Genomic DNA, 20,342 nt, shown 5'->3' on the forward strand with positions numbered 1-20,342 from the left:
ACATCTGTATTTTTTTATTACTGATTTTCTTTATTAAAATAACAACACAGGCTCTTTTAGATGGTAATAACAAAGAATTGAAGGACTTAATAACTATTTATTTATAAATCAGCTAGTGAGGGTCCCTGACGATCAGCTTTAGTTTGTGACCTTTGACGTTTTTGAAAGAGACGTTCACGGGCAGCCCTTTCTTGTCTGAAAAAAGAAGAAGATAAAGAAAAACAAATTAGCTATGACGGTGATTAGTTAGGAAAACCTTAACTGGGCAAAACACAGCACATAAAATAGAAAATAAAGAAAACACAAGTAAAAAAGTATCAGTCGGCTTTGCCGTCAGAGATATACCCTCAGGCAATTTGAATTGAAACTTTCATCTACGGACAGATCGAATGTATATAGGGTCTTTTCAGTATCTTTTAGACATTTGAACTTGCCGACAAAAATGTGGGTTAGGATTAAAGTTCAAATGTGTTTCGGAGAAGGTACTTGAAGGAGGAGACCGATATAGACCATTAGGGAAGAGGATCTTATTTTGAGAGTCATATCTTTTCCATAGATATCGCGCCCACTAGTCATTTTAGTGGGTCATCCTATAACTTTTGGACCAGGATGCCAGGAAGCATGGACTTGTCCACGAAAAACATAATATCACTGCAAACAGGACCACAACGAACAGCATCGATATACATTTTTTTTTTATCGAACGTTCCCACGCCTCACTTTCCCACCCCTGCCAACCGAGGGGGCGTCCTCCCCTTTCGTGGGGATCGCGTACACACCATGATCCGCATCATGGCGGCGTATACGAAGGAAATTCGAAAACCAGCTACAGAATCTACTTCATCAGCCAGTTATATATTAAACCATACAAACTACTAGTTATTTAAAGATAAAATTATATGAGATTTTATGACTTCGAAACTCATGCAAAAGTCCACATTATAGTACATGGAATTAAAATCAGTACACATTTTGGTAAGTGGTTCACCCATCGAATAATTGGTTCGGTGAAAATCTATATATAAGAATTGATAATATCTACTAGGTCTAAAAGGAACATTTATTCTAATAGACGATATTAAGAAATCAGACGGCACACTACCATTCAATACTTTTACAGGGTGTTTTTGTAAAAATGCTTGCCTGTCACACGAACCGTTCGTACTAAAACGTATACGTTCAAAATTTGGTTCTTGTAAAATTTTACGAACCATTCGTTTTTATCTGAAAGCTTTTGTCTATTTTATAAAAGCTTTTATATTTCAGGGTTTCCATGATACTTATTTTGGAATTTTGCATAGGCATCTGCACGTAAAATGTGTTACTTGATGGCAACCCCGATACACAGATGTCAAACAAAAAATAAGAAAAAAATGTAATCAAATTTGTCCAAAAATAATTGTGATAATATGAAGAAACAGATGTACATATACGCGTGTGCTTCTATGGAAATAAATAAAATTGCATTCCCTTCCAGTTTTCGTGTGTTTTGTGCCATTAACTACTCAAATTATTTAATTTTCTTTCAAAACGATGGGTCTTTTCCATTCGTTTATTTTTGACGTATTCGTTCGTCTGATTTTGTTACGAAAACCAAAAAAATTACGAAAATAAAAAGCTTTCATTTGTTTGTCACACGAATACAAACGTCAACCGCTATGAAAACCAAATTGTGTCTTCGTTCATGAAATCGACGAACGAATGGACAAAAACTTTTTACAAAAACACGCTGTTAAAACAAACATAGTATTCAACATAATACGTCTACTTTTTAATGTAGGCTATCGAATTAACTTTAGCCTGCTAGAGTATGAATGCAATTCAAAATTACTATTCCAATGTAAACCTCTCAATGCAAAAAGTAAAAATTGCTTTTGCACTGATTCGATTTTATCGGAATAGATTCCATATAGCGGATCCCATACGACAGATCCATATTCTAATATAGGTCTTACAAGGGAAGTGAATAATTGCTTAGTTATATATGGATCAGAAAACTCTTTGGCCCATCTTTTTATAAATCCTAAGACTCCATAGGCTTTATTTAACATAGAAATTACATGATTGTTAAAATTTAATTTTGGATCCATCAAAAGACCAAGATCAACAAATGATTCTACAGATGATAGAACAAAATTATTAATATTGAATTGCCTTGTCAAAGAAGATGATCTGGAAAAACACATATGTTTACATTTATTCAAATTTAAATCCATACAATTTTTTTTGCACCATTGAAAAAGGTTATTTTAATCAGTTTGAAGTAAATCAGCTTGCATCAGAGAATTATGAGAAATGAATAACTTAACATCATCAGCGTACATTAGCAATTTGGAGTACATTATTGAACTTGGCAAATCGTTTATAAATAAAAGAAAAAGAACCGGTCCAAGGTGACTTCCCTGTGGAACACCCGACGGAACAAAAATCGACTTTGATAAACATCCCTCAAACAGAACAATTTGAGATCTATTTTGCAAATAGGATGCTATCCACTTGAGTAAATTTGTATTGAAGCCTATATAATCTAATTTATGTAGCAGAAGCTTATGATTGACTCTGTCAAAAGGTTTGCTAAAATCTGTATAGATTGTATCAGTCTGATAACGCTGAACAAATCCTTTTATTACAATCGATGTAAATTCAATCAGATTTGTTATTGTTGAGACACCACTGCGGAAACCAAGCTGATATGGACTTAGCATGGGTTGAATTTTGATGGAAATTACATCCGTGATTAGTTTTTCAAATAGTTTAGGTATTGCACTTAATTTTGCAATTCCTCTATAATTCGAAACATTTGATAGACTGCCAGATTTATGTAGAGGAATAATGTAAGATTTTTTCCATAAAGTTGGAAAATGACCAAATTTAAGGGAATAATTAAACAGTTGTGTTAAAGGAGTTGATAATGTAGCGGAACAAAACTTGAGAATCATACTGGGAATCCCGTCAGGGCCTGGACTTTTTATTGACTTTAAAGTTCGTAAACTTCTGGAAACGTCTTGAGTTTTTAAATAAGGCATACTTATTTGGTCTATCTTGGATAACTTATAAGGGTAAGGGTCTCTAATTTGACAAACTGCACTTGAATAGGTTGTAGTAAAGAATTTTTTAAAACCTTCAGCTATATCAGAGTTATTAACAAATTCTTGGTCATTGAATTTCAGAATAGTTGGTTTAGAGGAAACTTTTCTTTTCAAGTTAACAAATTCATAAAAGGATTTTGGATTTGATTTAAATCCTTAATCTTGTTGAGGTAAAGATTATACAATCAACTGGACTCTAAAGTATACTTGGATCGAGCAAGGGAATAATTGGCATAGTCTATAGAAGAGCCAGTTTTTTTATATTTCCGAAAAAGCTTATTCTTGGAATTTTTATGGACGAAAGTTCGGATGTTATCCATGGATATTTACCGGAGTTTTTCATTCTGACATTAGGGACACACTCTGAGACAAATTTATTAAGGATATCATCAAATTTAATTATTACAAATTCAAGGTCTTCGTGACTCTTACATAGACATACCGATGTCCAGTCTACAGAAGAAATAAGGGAGTTCAGCTTTCTAAAATCGGTTTTTTTAAAATCAGGAACGGTTTTCATTAATTTAGAATGAGTTTCTACTATGTTATTATTTATCATGGATATACATAATGTAGGGTGATGATTGTCTTCAGGTGAAGAAATTGGAAAAATTCGAGTTATTTCGAAATATTGTGTAACATTTACAAAAGCTAAATCAAGAATTCTATCATAGCTATTAATTATATTATTTATTTGATGAACATTGAGGTCACAAAAACAATTAACAATCTCAAATGTATCTTGATTTGTATTTGCGTCGGATGTTAAGGGAGTTAACGCTTCAGAATCAGGCAGTTTAAGCCACTTACCAGACGGCATATTAAAATCGCCAAGAACCAAAATTCTATCAGAATCATTCATGTTTTTAATTACTGAGTTTATTGCTAATATATGCTTCTTATAAATATCAAGTTGTGATGACGGAGGTATATAAGAACAAGTGACAAATAACTTATAATTACTAATTCAATAGATGTGGCAATAAATTCAATATCAGAAAAGTTAGGTTCAATTAAGTTAGCGGAATATTTAGAATTAACTGCAATAAGGACTCCTCCGCCTTTTTTATTAATACGATCCTTTCTAAACACTTGATAGTTAGAACATAAAATCTCACTACTTAACACGGATGGTTTTAACCACGTTTCCGAAAATACAATAACATTATAATCGAATCCGAAACTATCAGTAAATAAGCGAGTTAATTTTGTATTTAACCCTCTTACATTCTGATAGCAAATAGAGAATGAACTAATTAGTTTTTTGATAATGTATACTGTCTTTGAGGCAAATAAGCTACATTATCTGTTCTTTCCACAAATTCTTTCACAAATGCTTTAACAGGCCAAAATTCCTTCGATATTAGTTGCATAAAGATATTTTCATTCACTACAACTTTAAAAGAGGATTTATTTCCTGAAAATGCTGATCTAAGCTTATAGCACTTTAAAAAGTAGTTTCCCTCAATTTTAGATTTAATAAAATAATTTATATTATCCAAAGGATCTTCGAACAGGTCCTAACCTGCACTTAGACACTAATGTTGAACTTTTAGTAGTTAAACTAAATTTTGACAAAATATTACGAGATCCAAAGTTTGTGTGGCACCGTGGAACAATGGTATGCACACCCACCTTGCACGCAGAAGGTCGTGGCTTCGATTCCCCTGCTAGGCAACATCAAATTTTCAACGGTGGCAAAATACCCCTCAGAAATGTTGGCGAGATTTCCTGAGTATTTCAGCCATGTACAACTTCTCTACAAGTGGTGTCTTAGGACACGACGTTCGGACTCGGGATAAACTGTAGGTCCCATATCATTGAGCTTATATGAATTGGTGTGCACTCATTGATATGAGAGAAATTTCCTTGTCCTGCCTGGGATGTTTGTGGAACAATCTCTAAAGTTTGGTCCAAATTGTTTGACCCGGTCAAGAGATAACGTACATACCATTTTAGGGACATTTTTTAAATATTGGGGGGAAGTACCGGAGGTTCGAACAAAATATGACGAAGGCCAAATTTTGGACCAAATCGACCAAATCTCCAGCCACTACATATGGTGCCATAAGGTTTTTTACACCTTTCAGGCTGTTTTCTCAAGAAGTATTGACTTGCCCCTGAAAAAAACTTTTAGCGTCGTAACGGAGACAGAGAATGCAAGTTGCTTCAACAAAAATCAAAGTGATTCGATAGAAGGTCTTAAAGTGAACTTATCGGAAATTTTGTGCGGGAGGTACCCGAAGGAGTGAAAAAATATAGTCTATATTTTAACCTGATCTATATCTGGTAGATATATTAGGATGTGTGAAGTATGGACCAGTTCGGCCACTCCCTTCAAGAGTTATCGTGCGCACAATTTGTCCGAACATTTTTGAATTTTTGGGGGGGGAGTGAAGCGATATGGCTTATCTTCGAACTTAAAATAGCTCTGGACAAAATATTATGAAGGCCAAATTTTGGACTGAATCGGCAGATCCGTTTGAGAGTTATCTTGCGCTCCAACCACTACACACGGACATTTTCTCGGGAAGTATGGACTTGCCCCTGATGAAACTTGTACCGTCGTGTGGGGGGCAGCAAATACAAATTGTTACAAGAAAAATCAATGCGTTTCAAGAGCTGGTCCTAAATAAACGGAACTTTTCCGAAATTTTGTATGGGAGGTACCCGAAGGAGTGGGACCTCATCTATGTCTGTGTTATGTATGGACCAAATCGCTTATAGCCTTTAAAAGTTATCATTCGCACAATTTTTCCGAACATTTTCGAACTTTTGTGGGGGAGATACCTTCGACACCTTCGAACTTAAACTAAGTTTGGATAAAATATTAAGAAGGCCAAGTTTTGGACCCAATCGGTTGATATGTTCGAGAGTTATCGTGCGTTCATATCAATATCTCATAAACGAAGCAACCAAACTTAGATTATGTTCAAAAGTGGTCCCTATCGGTCCATTCCTTAGGGTACCAACCACAAAAAATGAGCAACATTTTTGTTTAAGTGCGGTTAAGTGTCTGTGCCAGAATCCTTTGGAAATTTCTACCGAAGATACTCCTAGTAGCCCTGTTTACAGCGATATGATGTTTTTCGTGGGCAAGTCCATGTTTCATGATATACTGATCCTTTCGAGAGGAATGACTCCCAAAATAAGACACAATTCCAAAATGGACAGTGTCGGTCCATTCCTTTAGGTACCTCCACAACATTTTGCCGTGTGAAAGTGTATATACCCTCGTTAGCATAAATGCTAAGGATATAAAAAGGTTTCAGACAAGGTAACACTTTTTCGTATGATATATTTAACTTCTTATTGGAAAAGGTCGTAGGATGTGCAAAAGTGAATAGAAATGCCACAATATACTTTAGACAAGACGACGGGTTCTACGACAAAACAACCTCGGCTCAGACCATCTTCCGATCACCGTCTCCGTAAACAGACAGCCCGACTTCATAACATCTGACTGGCGTACTCTACTGAACCATGTACCTGCTAGTCGAATACCCGAAATCAGACCAAATTTCCCAGCAAGGCGACAGGACTGGCAAATGAGCGTCATGAGCTTAGTCGTACGAATCCTGAAGACCTAAGAAGTGAGGAACATACTCTTAAAGTCAAGTGGCTAGTGGAGCAATGCAACATCGTTGTGGGATTAAGTAACAACAGTAAATTGACTCTCGAATCAGGGAAAGAAGGATGATGGAACAGTTCTTTCAACGGTGTGACAATGACTGATCCAAAGAGGTGTTTATAAAGCACCCAGAGAGTAATAGGGCGAAGAGTAGTGTGCTGCGCCATATAAGAGCCCTCACAGCCGAGGAGGTACCACCACCATTTACGATGAACGATGTTGCAGAACCCATCCAAAAAGCGAAATGTTCCAAAGCGTTAGGCCCACATGGAATCTCAGTGCTAATGCCTAAAAAACTGGATGAACTCGGGCAAGAAAGCCATTAGATTTGAATCGTACGAGCCCATCTACCTCTTGTCGCCAATAACAAAGATTGTAGAGGCTCTACTCCTTCCCATGATGAGAAACAGTTTCCTAGTTGCCCAACATCAGCATGTATTTCGTAAAATGTACAGCACCACGACAGCATTACAGACTATATCCATCTACACATATCAGTCAAGGACTGAAATAGAACAAGTCTTGCGACCGATCGTTTGGTGGTCGTTTACTTATCAAAGGGAACTAGATGTACCCAACTTTCTAATAATTGCTTTTATACTTTTTCCAAAACCCCCGATGTATCCAAAAATGATCGTTTTTTATTTCTCCTCAAAATTTTTATTTTTTAGGATACGAGGTTGAGGAAGTAAGGCATCGATATGTGTTAAATCTCTACATAGCTGACTTAGTGCAGTTCCTCCATCTGAGGAATATGAAAATATATGCCGCTAATTCCACTGACACACTGTTCAACACCTGGGTGGCTAAAACGAGGCTCCACCAGAACATATTGGTCGATGGTGTCCTGATTCCAACCACTAGCTACCCCAAGATATTGTTTTACGTTCGATAACATATCTAAGTCTTCCGCGAAAGCCACAGTTATTTACCACAAAATCAGATGTAGGAACAACATTTTCAACTCGCTAGTCGGTAGCACTTGGGGTGCTGACAAAGAAATCTGGTTGACCTCTTATCAAGCAATAGGCTGGTCTGTGGTAAGCTCTGCGGCACTAGTGTGGTATGTAAATGTTATCGCTACGAATATTAAAAGTTGGCCGAATGCCTCCGTTAGAACCGCAATAGGATGCCTCGTCATGCGACCAGTAGACAATATTAATGAGTATACGAAGATTTTACCGACAATACATTGGGTCTTATCGCGTGATCATCCCAGCGACATCTACTTGTTGTTGTTGTAGCAGCATAGAAACCTACGTGAAGTGAAGCACAGGTTTGATGATGGACCAAACCAACCATTAAACGACATCTAGTGGACAGTGTTCCCTCAGCCAGACACGTCAGGAGAGATTTTTATGATATGGAGAGAATGACCTAAGGGCATAACCGAGAACCCCTAGATCAACTTGCCCATCAGCCAGGCTTAAATAGCATTCACACTGATGTAGTTGCAGTTAACGTACTCGGATACCACCCCGCATCCATCGCTGCAGAAGAAAACCAGTTGCCAATGCAAATACGATTTGTTTTAGCCCAGTTAAGATCCCGACCATGTAGCCGACACAATTCATATTGGGCTCGAATTGATAGCACGATACCCAACAGATGACCTGCATGTGGATTGGTTCCGCACGACACTCTGCATTTGTTTAGCTCCCCCACTCACCTGTCTCCTGATTCTTTATGGACGCAGCCAGTCCAGGCTACAGAATTTTTTACATCTAGACACAGAAGAACCAGAACCAGGTAACTGCAGCGCTGCTACAATAAGATCAAAAGTTTTATACATGACCCTGTCGGTCCCCTTGATCCATGTGATTCTTTTGATGTGTTGGGAACAGAATACCAGTTTAAACGTGCTCTGTTAGATAAATCCACATCGACTACACTGTAACTTCGATGGGATGCCATTAATTTCGGGAGTGGATGTTGCTCCAGCTTCGACCATGTGAGGGAATATTGGGTGTGTTAGAGACAATGTTGGATCATGCTGCGTAAACACAGTCTCAAACAGCAGCAACTGACGCAGCATCTAACATTACAAATCAATTGCAATAAACCCGATGGGGGTACAATGAAATAGTGGATTTTTTTTTAATAGCTAAGATAGGTCTCATTCCCGCTTGGAGACTTCAAATTAAGAGACGCGAATTTCTGGAACATCCAGAGAGTGGCAGGACGAAAACAAGAATAAAACATTGTATAACGACAAAAACAGTAGTAGTAGAACAAGACCATCAAGTCTTAGGTGGGCAGTGGTTAGTGTGCAAATAAACATTATTATTGCCCACCCTAATGTCCAACTTTCTCAATTATTATTTCTTACCTTTTACGTAATTTCTCCAGTGTCTCCTCGGATGGTGGTGGAGCTTCAATTTCATATTGCCTAATAAGTGTGCGTAGTTTTTCTAATGCATCAGCCAAATTCATTTGTTGGGAACGGGTCAAATCACTTTTGATTACATAGTAACCTTCTTTGGTGATTCTATTTTGGAGCTATTAATAAAAAAACAAAGGAACAATTAAACCATTGATGATCAGGAAGAAGAGCCCGGTCCCGTATTAGGTAAATTTATATATACCACAGATGGCACTTGGGGTCCTGAGAATAACGATATAAATTTCCTCTTGTACAAGTCCATACTTCCCGAGATATGGGTCTTCAAAGTTCTCCAAATACCAATAACATTTCTCATATTTTTATAGCCGACCAACGCAATATGTGTATCGTTGTTAAAGCCCGCAGTTATATTTCCTTTAGAAACAAGAATTTTAAGCGGTTGCCAGGCCCTCGGCCTGCAAGGCTTTCACCTATGGACAGGGTCCAACACAGGCCACGCGGTTAAATGTTCCTTTAAAAAATGAAAAGTTTGTTCAACACCCGCAATTGCCAGTTGCAATCAAGATCTTCAGAGCTTTACAATGATACCCATATTGCCTCGATCGGCTGTAAAAATATGAGAAATATCAATGGTATTTACGAAATTTTAAAGGTCCATTCTTCGAGAAGTATGGTCTTGTGCAAGAAATTTATATCGTTACTGTCTCTGGTATACATCGGGCCCTAAACTTGACTTATGCCGATAATTATTCTATTCCTTACCGATGTTAATAATTTCTGACGTGTTTTCTCTGGAATCCAATCTGCTTCAGCTAACTTAAAACGTACATCAACTTTTGTATTGACCGTATTGACATGTTGCCCACCAGGTCCAGAACTACGACTATAGGTTATTTCCAATTTATTTATGGGTATAAAACCGGAAAATTTGTCATCTTTATTGGCGGGCTATGGAGAAGGAGGTAGACGGAAATTAGTTTTTGGTTAATTTTGATAGATTTTAGTGATGCTTTACCGGTGGAGGCGTGTAAAGTTGCAAACGACTGTTGGGATAAATCTTATCCAAAGACAAGTCACTTTTAAATGAAAGATTCCTTCCTAAAACTGCAGCGGAAGTGTAGGTTTTTTGCAAGTTGCCATGGCCAAGAACTGATATAAAACTTTTGCAAATCTTATTCATGTTAGAAATTTAGAGAAAATGCAGCCGAAAACCGATCTCAATATTCCTTCCAAAAAAATGGTTTTCGTAACACACGGACTGTGAAACAGCTGTTGGATGGTTGCAAATCATTCACAAAAAATGATAGTCTCCATCATTCATCGAAAAATGGTAAACAGCTTCGAATATAAATGGTCTGTTCCAGAACTGCAAGAATCTACTATTTTTAACTAATTTTTTTTTCGATAACATAAAGGAAAAAATGTTATCGTAGTAAAAAATAGTTGCTTCTTGCGGGTTCTGGAACAGAGCAAAAAGTAAAAATGAGTAGATTCTTGCAGTACTGGAACAGACCATATGTATGTGTTTTGTATTTTCAAAACAGAAGCCAAACGAATCATGAAAATCAATTTATTGTAAAGGAAAATTTTAGCTTTGTTCCCGTACTTTTTATACCCTCAGCCTTTAGGCTATGAAGGGTATATACACTTTCATACGGGCAAAATGTGCCTCATCGAAATAATGGTTTTAGACCCCAAGTATGTTTGGACGAAATGTGTTTCAGACAATTTGGAGTCGATTGAGCAATGTCCGTCCGTCTGTCTGTCTGTCTGGCTGGCTGGAGCGCACGATAACTCTCGAAGGGATGAACCGATTCGGTTCAAATTTTGGCTTTCGTAATATTTTGTCCAAACTTAGTTTAAGTTCGAAGATGAGCTATATCGGTCCACTCCTTCCGGTACCTCCCCCACAAAAGTTCGAAAATGTTCGGAAAATTTGTACGCACGATAACTCTTGAAGGGTGTAATCGATTTGGTCCATACTTTGCCCATCGTGGAGCGTGTACCAGACTTAGATCAGGTTTTAATATGGACTCAATCGGTCCACTCCGTCGGGTACCTCCCACACAAAATTTTGGAAAAGTTCAGTTTAGGAACATCTCTCGAATCGCTTTGATTTTTGCTTTAGCAACTTTTATTCACTGCCCTCCATACGACGGTATAAGTTTCATCAGGGGCAAGTCCATACTTCCTGAGAAAATAGCCTGAAAGTTGCAAAAAACCCCTATGACACCGTGTGAGGAGGTTGGAGGGCAAAATAACTCTCGAACGGGTCTGCTGATTCGGTCCAAAGTTTGGCCTTAGTAATATTTTGTCCAAACATAGTTTAAGTTCGAAGATAAGCCATATCGGTCCACTCCATCAGGTACCTCCCCCACAAAAGTTCAAAAATGTTCGGAAAAATTGTGCGTACGATAACTCTTGAAGAGAGTGGCCGAATTGGTCCATACTTTGTTGCGTGCGTTCTTTATTTAACATTAAGTTAAATAAATGCAGCAAATCATCCGTTTATAAAAAATGCGACCGACGCGACCTACGACCAGAACAAAAAACGGAAATGATGAATGGCCTGACAACTGAGTTGTTAAGGGTGTTGCCATTTTTGAGTTTAACTCTGGTGGGTTATTGGGTACGTATAACGTAACGTGAAAAGTGAAATACAACCCTGCAGGATCATGACATTTAGTACGGAGATTGGCAAAAAGAAAAATTAATAAATTATGGAAAATCGAGGGAAAATTTGCAAGGAGGGGAAATTGATGTCGGCTTCTATTCCCCGCCGTATAAAAGGCTGCAACGGGAAAATTTAGAGCAGATTGTAATGGTGATTAATCAAGAAAGGATAACCTGTGTGTATCATTAAATTCCCCCCAAGAAAGAAAACAAATTTTAAGTAAACCTAGTTTTGCAAAATAAATACAAGTTATTTTTTTTATTGAGTCTTTGCCTTAAAGACAGTATAATTTTGTTGTGATTTATGTGGGTGTGTTTAAGTAACAAAGGTAATAATTATTTGCTTTGGTAATGTGTTGTGGCAATGTTGTACAAGTAGTCTGTTTTGTTTATTTAAAGAAAACACCAAGCATCACAACGAGATATCTGTAGGCCTCCTCAAGAAGTACATGAGAGGCGGTCTGCTTGTTTTTAAATTGAGACAAATAATAATTCCTGGTGATATATTGGAGTGGTAATGGGCAGCCAAAAGCCATAATAACCTTTATTGAACCTCCGAAGATTTTTGATTGTGACGTTCTGAAGCCAGAGGAATGAAAAGAAAAACATCCAAATTGCAGTAATTTACAAATAGATAAACAGCAAATTTTATTAAGCTGGAAAACAGGTAACTCCGAATCACCAATATATTTTTTTGATTGCACCAACGTCCAATAAGTACCCTTGGCTTCGCGACAAGAAGTCTCCTGAAAAGAGAAGAAACATGTAAAAATTAATTACCATTTGAAGATAAGAAAAAAGAAAAAAAAACATGTAGAAAATAATATTAATCGCTATTTGAAAACAAAAATTTTAAAATCACCTTACATCCTAAAATCTAAATGATAACCTAAAAAAATCCCCTAGTTAATAATATGTATATGCTTAAGTAGTCTTAGTAGTAGTTAACGACTATATTATTTAAGTTCTAAATTTTTGTATTTTGTGATGGTTTATTAATGCCAGTTTGGTATCACCTAGGAGTGTAGGGTTACCCTAAATTACAGATAGTTTTTTTATGATCATCTGAAAATCCGTGGGCTAAATTGGAATGCCCTAATCCTACTAACAGAGCTCTATTAGGCAGGCTTATGATTGAGTAAATTGGCCAAAGTGGGCCTCATAACTATTGGTAAGAAAATAGGTAACCTGAGGTAATGACTCCCCTATAATTTGTTGTTCGGCGTTAATAATTCCAGTTAGGAAAAGAAGTCATTAAGTCAGTTTTGTCATATGGTAGGATTATGAAAGATGACTATGCTAAATAAATATTTTTATGTTTGAATGTTTGATTAGAAACTAATATGTTGTTCTAAATTGTTTATGAGAGAGGAAATTAGGGGTATGTTATAGCAAGGTAAGTGTGTGTGGAATATGGGGCCCTTTGAAAATGAAATGATGATAAGTGGAATTAAAGGGTCATGGTTGGGCGGGCACAGTGTGGGAGTAGCTTCTATCAAGCTCCCGTGTCATAGGTGTATGGTGTGTTTGTGATGGTTTTGTTTTGTGTTGTTTCATCTTGTCCTTCACTTCTGATTGTTCTTCCCCTTTGTGCTAGTGGTGGCAGGGTTGAGAACCCCCTGAAGGTAGCCACTGACTGAGCTAGGTGAACCCCACCATAGCGCCACTGCAGGCGGAATGTAACAACTTTTCACATCCTAATATATCTACCAGATATAGATCAGGTTCAAATATGGGCTATATTTGTCCACTCCATCCGGTACCTCCCACTCAAAATTTCGGATACATGTTCACTTTAAGACCTGCTTTCGAATCACTTTGATTTTTGATGAAGCAACTTCCATTGCTGCCTCAATTGCGATGGTAAAAGTTGTTTCAGGGGCAAGTTCATACTTCTTGAGCAAACATCCCTGAAGTTCTAAAAAACCCCTATGGTACCATATGTAGTGGCTGGAGATCCATTCTTTTTAGTATCTCCTCTGCAAAACTTTTGATATTAAATCCTAATCAACATTTTTGTCAGTTCAAACGCCCAAAATTTTCAAACTCCCTAAATACATGCGTTTTTGGAAAAAAATTGTTTCAATATACACAGGCTGAGGGTATATCTCTGTCGGCAATACCGACTGATACTTTTTTACTTGTTTATAGTAAAACTCGTAAAAGAGAAAAAGAGAGAAAAATGTTTGTCACACAAAAGTTTTTTCAAAAAGTTCGGGAACGCAAAAATGGAAAAAACGTAAAAAAAAAGCTGGAACAAATGTCAAAGTCGGTGTACCAGCCAATCAGACGGCGGCATCCATGTTACTATTTTACTCAAATTTGTCGAGTAAAAAGTTTTTAAAGAGAGCGTCATTCAGCGCCATTTTTTGTTAAAGAGAAGTGAACATTTTACAACTATTTTGTGTACGGGAACGGGTTTTCGGGTAAAATGTGTAAAAGTCGTAAAAATTGTAAAAACTTTTTAGTTCTGGAACAGAGCTTATTTGTGTCTACGAATGAAAAACAGTTTAACATGTTTTAATCGCGGTTTTGTGCTTTAAACAGGATTTCGGTCGTAACGTATTTGGGTAATACGGACGCTCGAGAGCGCTTTTGTGCGTCAAATTATGAAGGAATGCCAGAGCCTCTTTGCAAATCCGCCTGCGTTCTACTTCAGGAGGCCCTGGCATTCCTTTATAATTTGACATTTGGAAAGCAAGCAAAGCAAGAGATGATTAATTCTGTTCTGACCTTAAGTATGTTCGTTTACTCAACAAATTTTTACAAGTGTGTTCGTTTACTCAACAAATTTTTACAAGTTCAGTAACTTCTTGTAGTCGGCTGAGGTCTTTTGCATTGTACTGTAGAGTACAACATCCAATAAGAATTTGTACAAATTTTGAGTAAACGAACACACATATGGTCTGTTCCAGTACTGCAAGAATCTACTAATTTTTACTGTTTTTTCGATAACAAAAAGGAAAAAATGTTATCGTAGTAAAAAATAGTAGCTTCTTGCTGGTTCTGGAATAGAGCATTATTGTACAAGATTGTTATCGATTTTTCGGAAATATCTATAAATGTCAAACTGTCCAGTAACCACAAAATATTTTGTGGTTGCCTGATGACTGACAAAAATGAACGGCGACACTGGCAAGCAACCGATTACTTGAGCAAAACTGACAGTCAAAACTGATCACGTGTACCCCGCTTTATATTGAAATGATATTCAAAGTTATCGATTACTTATTTCTGTAAAACAGCTGTTAACCGTTATCTGTTCACAGTGAATGAAACCGTAAATAAGAAGTAGAAATGCGCATATTTGTGGGACTGTATGAAAATAAAATAATCAATTAAATAATCACAAAAAACTCGAGATTTCTGTGTGAAAATGTTAAGGCGAATACTAGAAAAAAAATTAATTTTTGTGCGGCCATATACAACAAAGGCAAAACGTAGTTTACTCAAACAGGATGAAAGCAAAGTGCCAGGTTAATTTAATTAGTCTCCCGACCACGACAACAGAGAAAATTACATGCTTATATTATTTTTATTTCGCAGTTTTGGATAAAAAACCATCCGATCCCCACAAAGTAAGAGTTTATGGTTGGGGTTATCAAGAAACAGGGGCCTTGGGTAATATACTAAATATCAAAAAGGCCCAGGAAAGGTACACAGCCATGGTTCATCATCCAACAAGAATGCAGTTTTCCGTTAACAATGAAATCTTGGATATTACAGCCGGTTATGGATTTTCGGCATTTGCTGTTAAACGGTCAGATGGCGAGACATTGTTTGGTTCGGGCTTAAATACAGATTCACAATTAGGATTACAAGTCAAGTATGTTATCAAGGATCTGATATCATGTATGCGTTTTTTCTTACATTAATTTCATTTTCAGGGGCAATCCCAAAGATCCACAAAATCTTGATGTTATCATCTATCCAACCCCCATTAAGCTGCCACGGATAGAAGGAGAAACCGATGAAGATATGATGGTACGGTCTATGTCTGCCGGTAGAGCTCACTTGGTAGTTGTAACGAAAAATGGTAGTATCTTTACCATGGGTAACAATTCATATGGCCAATGTTGTAGAGAAATTATTGAAGATGAACAATATCGGGGGAGTACGCTGATTCATCGTCTATCCGAAAAAGATATCTGTGGTGAAGAAGATACAATTGTCGATGTGGTATGTGGACAAGATCACACAATGTTTTTAACAAAACTTGGGCATGTTTACACTTGTGGCTGGGGAGCAGACGGTCAAACTGGTCAAGGTCACTACATGACAAATGGAAGAATTTCCCAAGCCTTGGGTGATATATCACGAGAACATATTGTAAAACTAAGCTGTTCGTCAGATTGTGTTTTAGCCTTAAACGATAAGGGTGAAGTATTTGGTTGGGGTAATTCCGAATATGGCCAGTTGGACGATTCTGAGGATGCAGAAAGTCAAATAAATTCACCACGGCATTTAGCGTTAACAAAAGGGATTGGTAAATTTAAGGACATCGCTGCAGGTGGTTCCTTTTGTATGGTATTAAATGAAGAAGGCCTAGTATATACGTGGGGATTTGGTATTTTAGGTTTTGGTCCATATGTAGAGCAATCCTCCAAGCCACAACATTTACTGCCTGCTCTTTTTGGACGTAATGATTTTAGTGAAACAACTTATGTTAAATCCATAGGTTGTGGTGTCTTCCATATGGGTGCAATAAATTCAGATGGTGATTTGTTTATGTGGGGTAAAAATCGTTGCGGTCATTTAGGATTAGGTCATAAACAAGATCAATTCTTTCCTCTAAAAACAGCGGTAAATGGAAAAGTTGTAAAGGTAGCATTTGGCGTTGATCATACACTGGCTATGTGTAAACCGTTTATGTGAGATAGTTATAAGTCTTGTTGAGTTTTTATGTGGAATAAGAATTTGAGAACATTATTTAGTTTTAAGTTAACTGACTAATAAATTAGACGGCTATAATATAGCCTAAATGAATGGATTTCATGAATGTAATTATGCTTTTTGAGGCCTTCGGCCGGTGATTAAGATTTTTTTTCCTATAGACATGTGCAAACCTCGGAAACAGGAACAAAATGTTATTTTAAATTAGAAACGAAAGATGAAGCTGGCTAAATAAAATTGGTTACTTACTATTTATATGTAAGTCGAGCTTAATCTCATATTTGTTGTTTTCGAATTTAAAAACAACAAGTTTAAAGTGGGATGTAGTTAAAATTGATTACTTTTGGGGATGGCAGATAATACTAGTTTCGTCCAACGCTACTTGGACTCATCAGTTCTCTTAGTTCTTTGTATTGAAACAAAGAACTCATCCCCAATTTTATGATGTCTGTACGACATTGATGCTCAAAATAAAAAAGAGAGTAAAGTAGTGAGAGAATCACAAGAAAGTTTGTATCAGCAGGTGTGGCGGGTGTGTGCGGTTTTGTTCAGTGTCCCCACTTAAATTATGCGTACATCCATGCACATGTTTACTTGTCGGCTGCTTAACGACGACTGATTGTTATTCTCATACACAGTTAGTCAACTATATTATTGCAAACGATGAATTTTTAAAAATTAAGATGCTTAATTAGGAATTACTACAAGAAATTCTTTCAATAATGTTAGGCTTTTTGTAAATATCTGTTGATTTACTTGTTAGTGGCAACATCAAGCCAACAATATCAGAAATCGGTCGGAAATAACAAAAACAACGGGCAAAATGGATAGGTACCTGGTTTTTGTGGTGTCAACTAAATAATTGCAAAATTAATGAATGCGCAATAAAATCGTGGGATGTTCCCCGCGATTTTTTTCCAATTAAGGATTTTTATGATTTTTATGGTATGTGGACATGTAGATCCATAATTTTTGATCATAAATTAATGTTTGTTGTGTGTGTAACATAGACAGTATAATCAGAAAAAGAGAAAGTCAAGTAAACGGTTTCGGAAACTATGCTACATGTGCTCTATTTCAATTCTAATAATGGTAAATCCGAAAGAGAAATCCTTAAAGTCACCTCTTGTAAGCTGAGAAGTGTATACAACATCATATACCGCACCGAGAAAGAAGCCAGGCTCAAACTGAAGGCGTCACATGGCAGGCCCAAAATAGTAACCACACGAATTGATAGGAGAATGATTAAAGAAATTGACGAAAAAAACCCAAAACAGCACTAGGAAATAGTTTTTTTTTAATTAAAAATGATTTTGGAGTAAATGTGTCACATAGAAGAGTCAGAAAAGTGATACATAATATCAAGCACTCATCACGAGTGACTAGGTAAAAACCATTGCCCTCCCACAGCACAATATATAGAAACTATGCAGACTTGTTGCAGACCACTTTTCACGCCATCTTTATATCAGCATGACGTTATATTTTCTGATGAGACTAAAATTGTGCTGTACTATCACGATGGGTCTCAAAATAGGTCTCATACAGCCATGGAAAACCAGAATTTAATACATACCGTAAAGTTGGGAAAACTGTCATTTATGGTATGGGGTGGTATACCAAGCAGTGAGGTTGGTAACATGCAGATTTTGGAAGAAATAATGACAGAAAGTTTATTTAGATGTTTCAAAACATGATGTAACCAAAAGCGTCAAGAAATTAAGGCTTATTGGCCCTGAAAATTCAAACAAATTGCAATATAAGTACTACCAAGACAACGCCCCTAAGCTTAAATCTAATTTATGTAGGACTTGGTTGTTATACAACTGTACCAAAGCCATTTACTCCCCGTTCCAATGTCTAGATATTAACCCCATCGACAATTCATGGGTACACCTGAAGGAAAAAGTTGGGAATAGGCCGCCCACTAACTTAGGGGACTAAATAAAATGCAATAAAGAAGAATGGCAAAAAAATACTATTGGAATATGACATTCCCAAACTTATTTATTAAATTCAGATACGAAATATTAGGACCAACTTTTCGAAAAATACACTGAAAGACTGAAAAGTTGTGAATTTTGCAATTCATTAGTTGACAGTGCAAATCATGATTTGTTCTCATTTTTGTCAATTTTTAAAAAATGTTTAGTGAAATTTTGCTACTTTATATTATTTTATATTAATAAACATATTGTTACGAATGTAACTGATAGGTTTAAGTTAGTTTAGTTTAATTTCCGTTAATTTAAAAATTTGAATTGTAACGTAAAGTTTTTATTACGCAGTTACTTTATTTAAGCAACAACAACTACCATGTAGAACTCTCTTCATTATTCTAGATGTTACTTTACCTTTCATTAATGTGCTTTTATTTTGTTTTGCCATAATCATGTAATTATTGTTTAGTTTGTTACTTCTTTGCACTTGTTTGTTGTTGTTACGTCATTACTGGGCTTGTCGTCCAATTGTATTCCCCCATGTATGTATGTGAGTATGGTTGTTCGCTTAGTGCGAATGTGCGTCTGTGTGTTCGCTGCACAGATTCGAGATGTTGCCATATGTGTTCTGGAGGACTCTAGAACAGGGAGACTTTGGGGTATAAATACCGGGGAAATGGCAATGACGGAGTAGTTGTGAATTTTATACCGAAGTGTAAACATCGACTAGTAAAGAAGTAAAGTAAAGCTGTGTACTTAGCTATAACAGTCAGCTCCGAATAAGTGTAATAAAGTAAATAAAGCATTGTAGAAACGTAATCTAAAACGAACCCTGTTTTATTTGGTACAAATCGTATCGGGGAATAAAACAACGTCTACACGGAGATTAGTTAAATCTAATTCCGTAACAATTGGTGTCAGAAGTGGGATACGATCATCCTACAATGAAGTTTAAGGATCTACGAGTGGAAGACTTGAAGAAGGAGCTAAGTAAGTTGGAGTTGTGTTCTACTGGCAACAAGGCCGAACTACAAAAACGCTTGTTGGAAGAGTTCGAACGCCGTGGAATGAACATCGATGAATATGAGTTCGACGGTAAGGAGGAAGTCGAGTTATCGGCAAAGGGCGAATCCAGCGTTGAGGAAGTTTCGTCGGTAGCTGCCAGGGGTGACGATTTGAAATCAATGCTGGCTATGATGATGCTGGAAATGAATAAGAAAAATGAAGAAACTTCCAGGCTTATGGCGGAAATGAAATCTGACAACTGTAAGATGTTAGAAGAGATGTCTAGAAAGAATGAAGAAACTTCTAGACTTATGATGGACGAAATGAAAGCAGAAAATTGCAGAATGGTTGAAGAAAATTCCAGTAAAATGATGGTGAAATTAGATGCTAAAATGGAAGAAAATTCCAGAAAGAGTGAAGAATATTCCAGAAAATTAGAGGAAAAGTTGGAGGAGAACTCTAGAAAAATCACCGAAAACTTAATGGCAGAAAATTCTAGGATGTTTGAAGAAAATTCAAGAAACTTAAAAGAGGAGTTGGAAGAGAATTCTAGAAAAATTAACGAGAAACTCGAGAACATCACGATAGTGATTGAAAAGAGAGTAGAAAACATGGAGGTGCAAATTAAAGAGTTGGATAAAAAGATTCTGTCTGTTGACGAGAAATTTCTGGCCCATGACGAGAAATTTGTGAACCTGGAGAAGAAAATGTCGGAACTGGAAATCAAAGGTGGCCCAGTGAGAGCTACTCATAACACCTTAAAAATC

General features: G+C 36.7%; 2 protein-coding genes and 1 long non-coding RNA gene across 3 annotated transcripts; 2 read left to right on the forward strand and 1 right to left on the reverse strand.

Annotated features, from left to right (window-relative positions):
- Positions 1-9: 9 nt before the first annotated feature.
- LOC141395012 (large ribosomal subunit protein mL62) lies at positions 10-10,351 on the reverse strand. The gene is made up of 4 exons (XM_073970315.1): positions 10,080-10,351; positions 9,827-10,012; positions 9,050-9,219; positions 10-195 (listed from the first exon to the last, which is right to left on the reverse strand). The coding sequence occupies exons 1-4, from the start codon at positions 10,242-10,244 to the stop codon at positions 102-104; spliced, it is 615 nt and encodes a 204-aa protein (XP_073826416.1). The 5' UTR covers positions 10,245-10,351; the 3' UTR covers positions 10-101.
- A 1,165-nt stretch (positions 10,352-11,516) lies between these two features.
- Positions 11,517-13,075, forward strand: LOC141393253 (uncharacterized). Its single transcript, XR_012410040.1, has 2 exons — positions 11,517-12,066; positions 12,137-13,075. It is a non-coding gene; the product is annotated as an uncharacterized lncRNA (long non-coding RNA).
- A 1,858-nt stretch (positions 13,076-14,933) lies between these two features.
- LOC141395013 (RCC1-like G exchanging factor-like protein) lies at positions 14,934-19,396 on the forward strand. Its single transcript, XM_073970316.1, has 3 exons — positions 14,934-15,213; positions 15,284-15,563; positions 15,625-19,396. The coding sequence occupies exons 1-3, from the start codon at positions 15,114-15,116 to the stop codon at positions 16,610-16,612; spliced, it is 1,368 nt and encodes a 455-aa protein (XP_073826417.1). The 5' UTR covers positions 14,934-15,113; the 3' UTR covers positions 16,613-19,396.
- The last annotated feature ends 946 nt before the right edge of the window (positions 19,397-20,342 follow it).

Source organism: Musca autumnalis, unplaced genomic scaffold (genome assembly GCF_047663935.1).
Source record: "Musca autumnalis isolate F117 unplaced genomic scaffold, ASM4766393v1 scaffold_2, whole genome shotgun sequence".
Classification (NCBI taxonomy): domain Eukaryota; kingdom Metazoa; phylum Arthropoda; class Insecta; order Diptera; family Muscidae; genus Musca; species Musca autumnalis.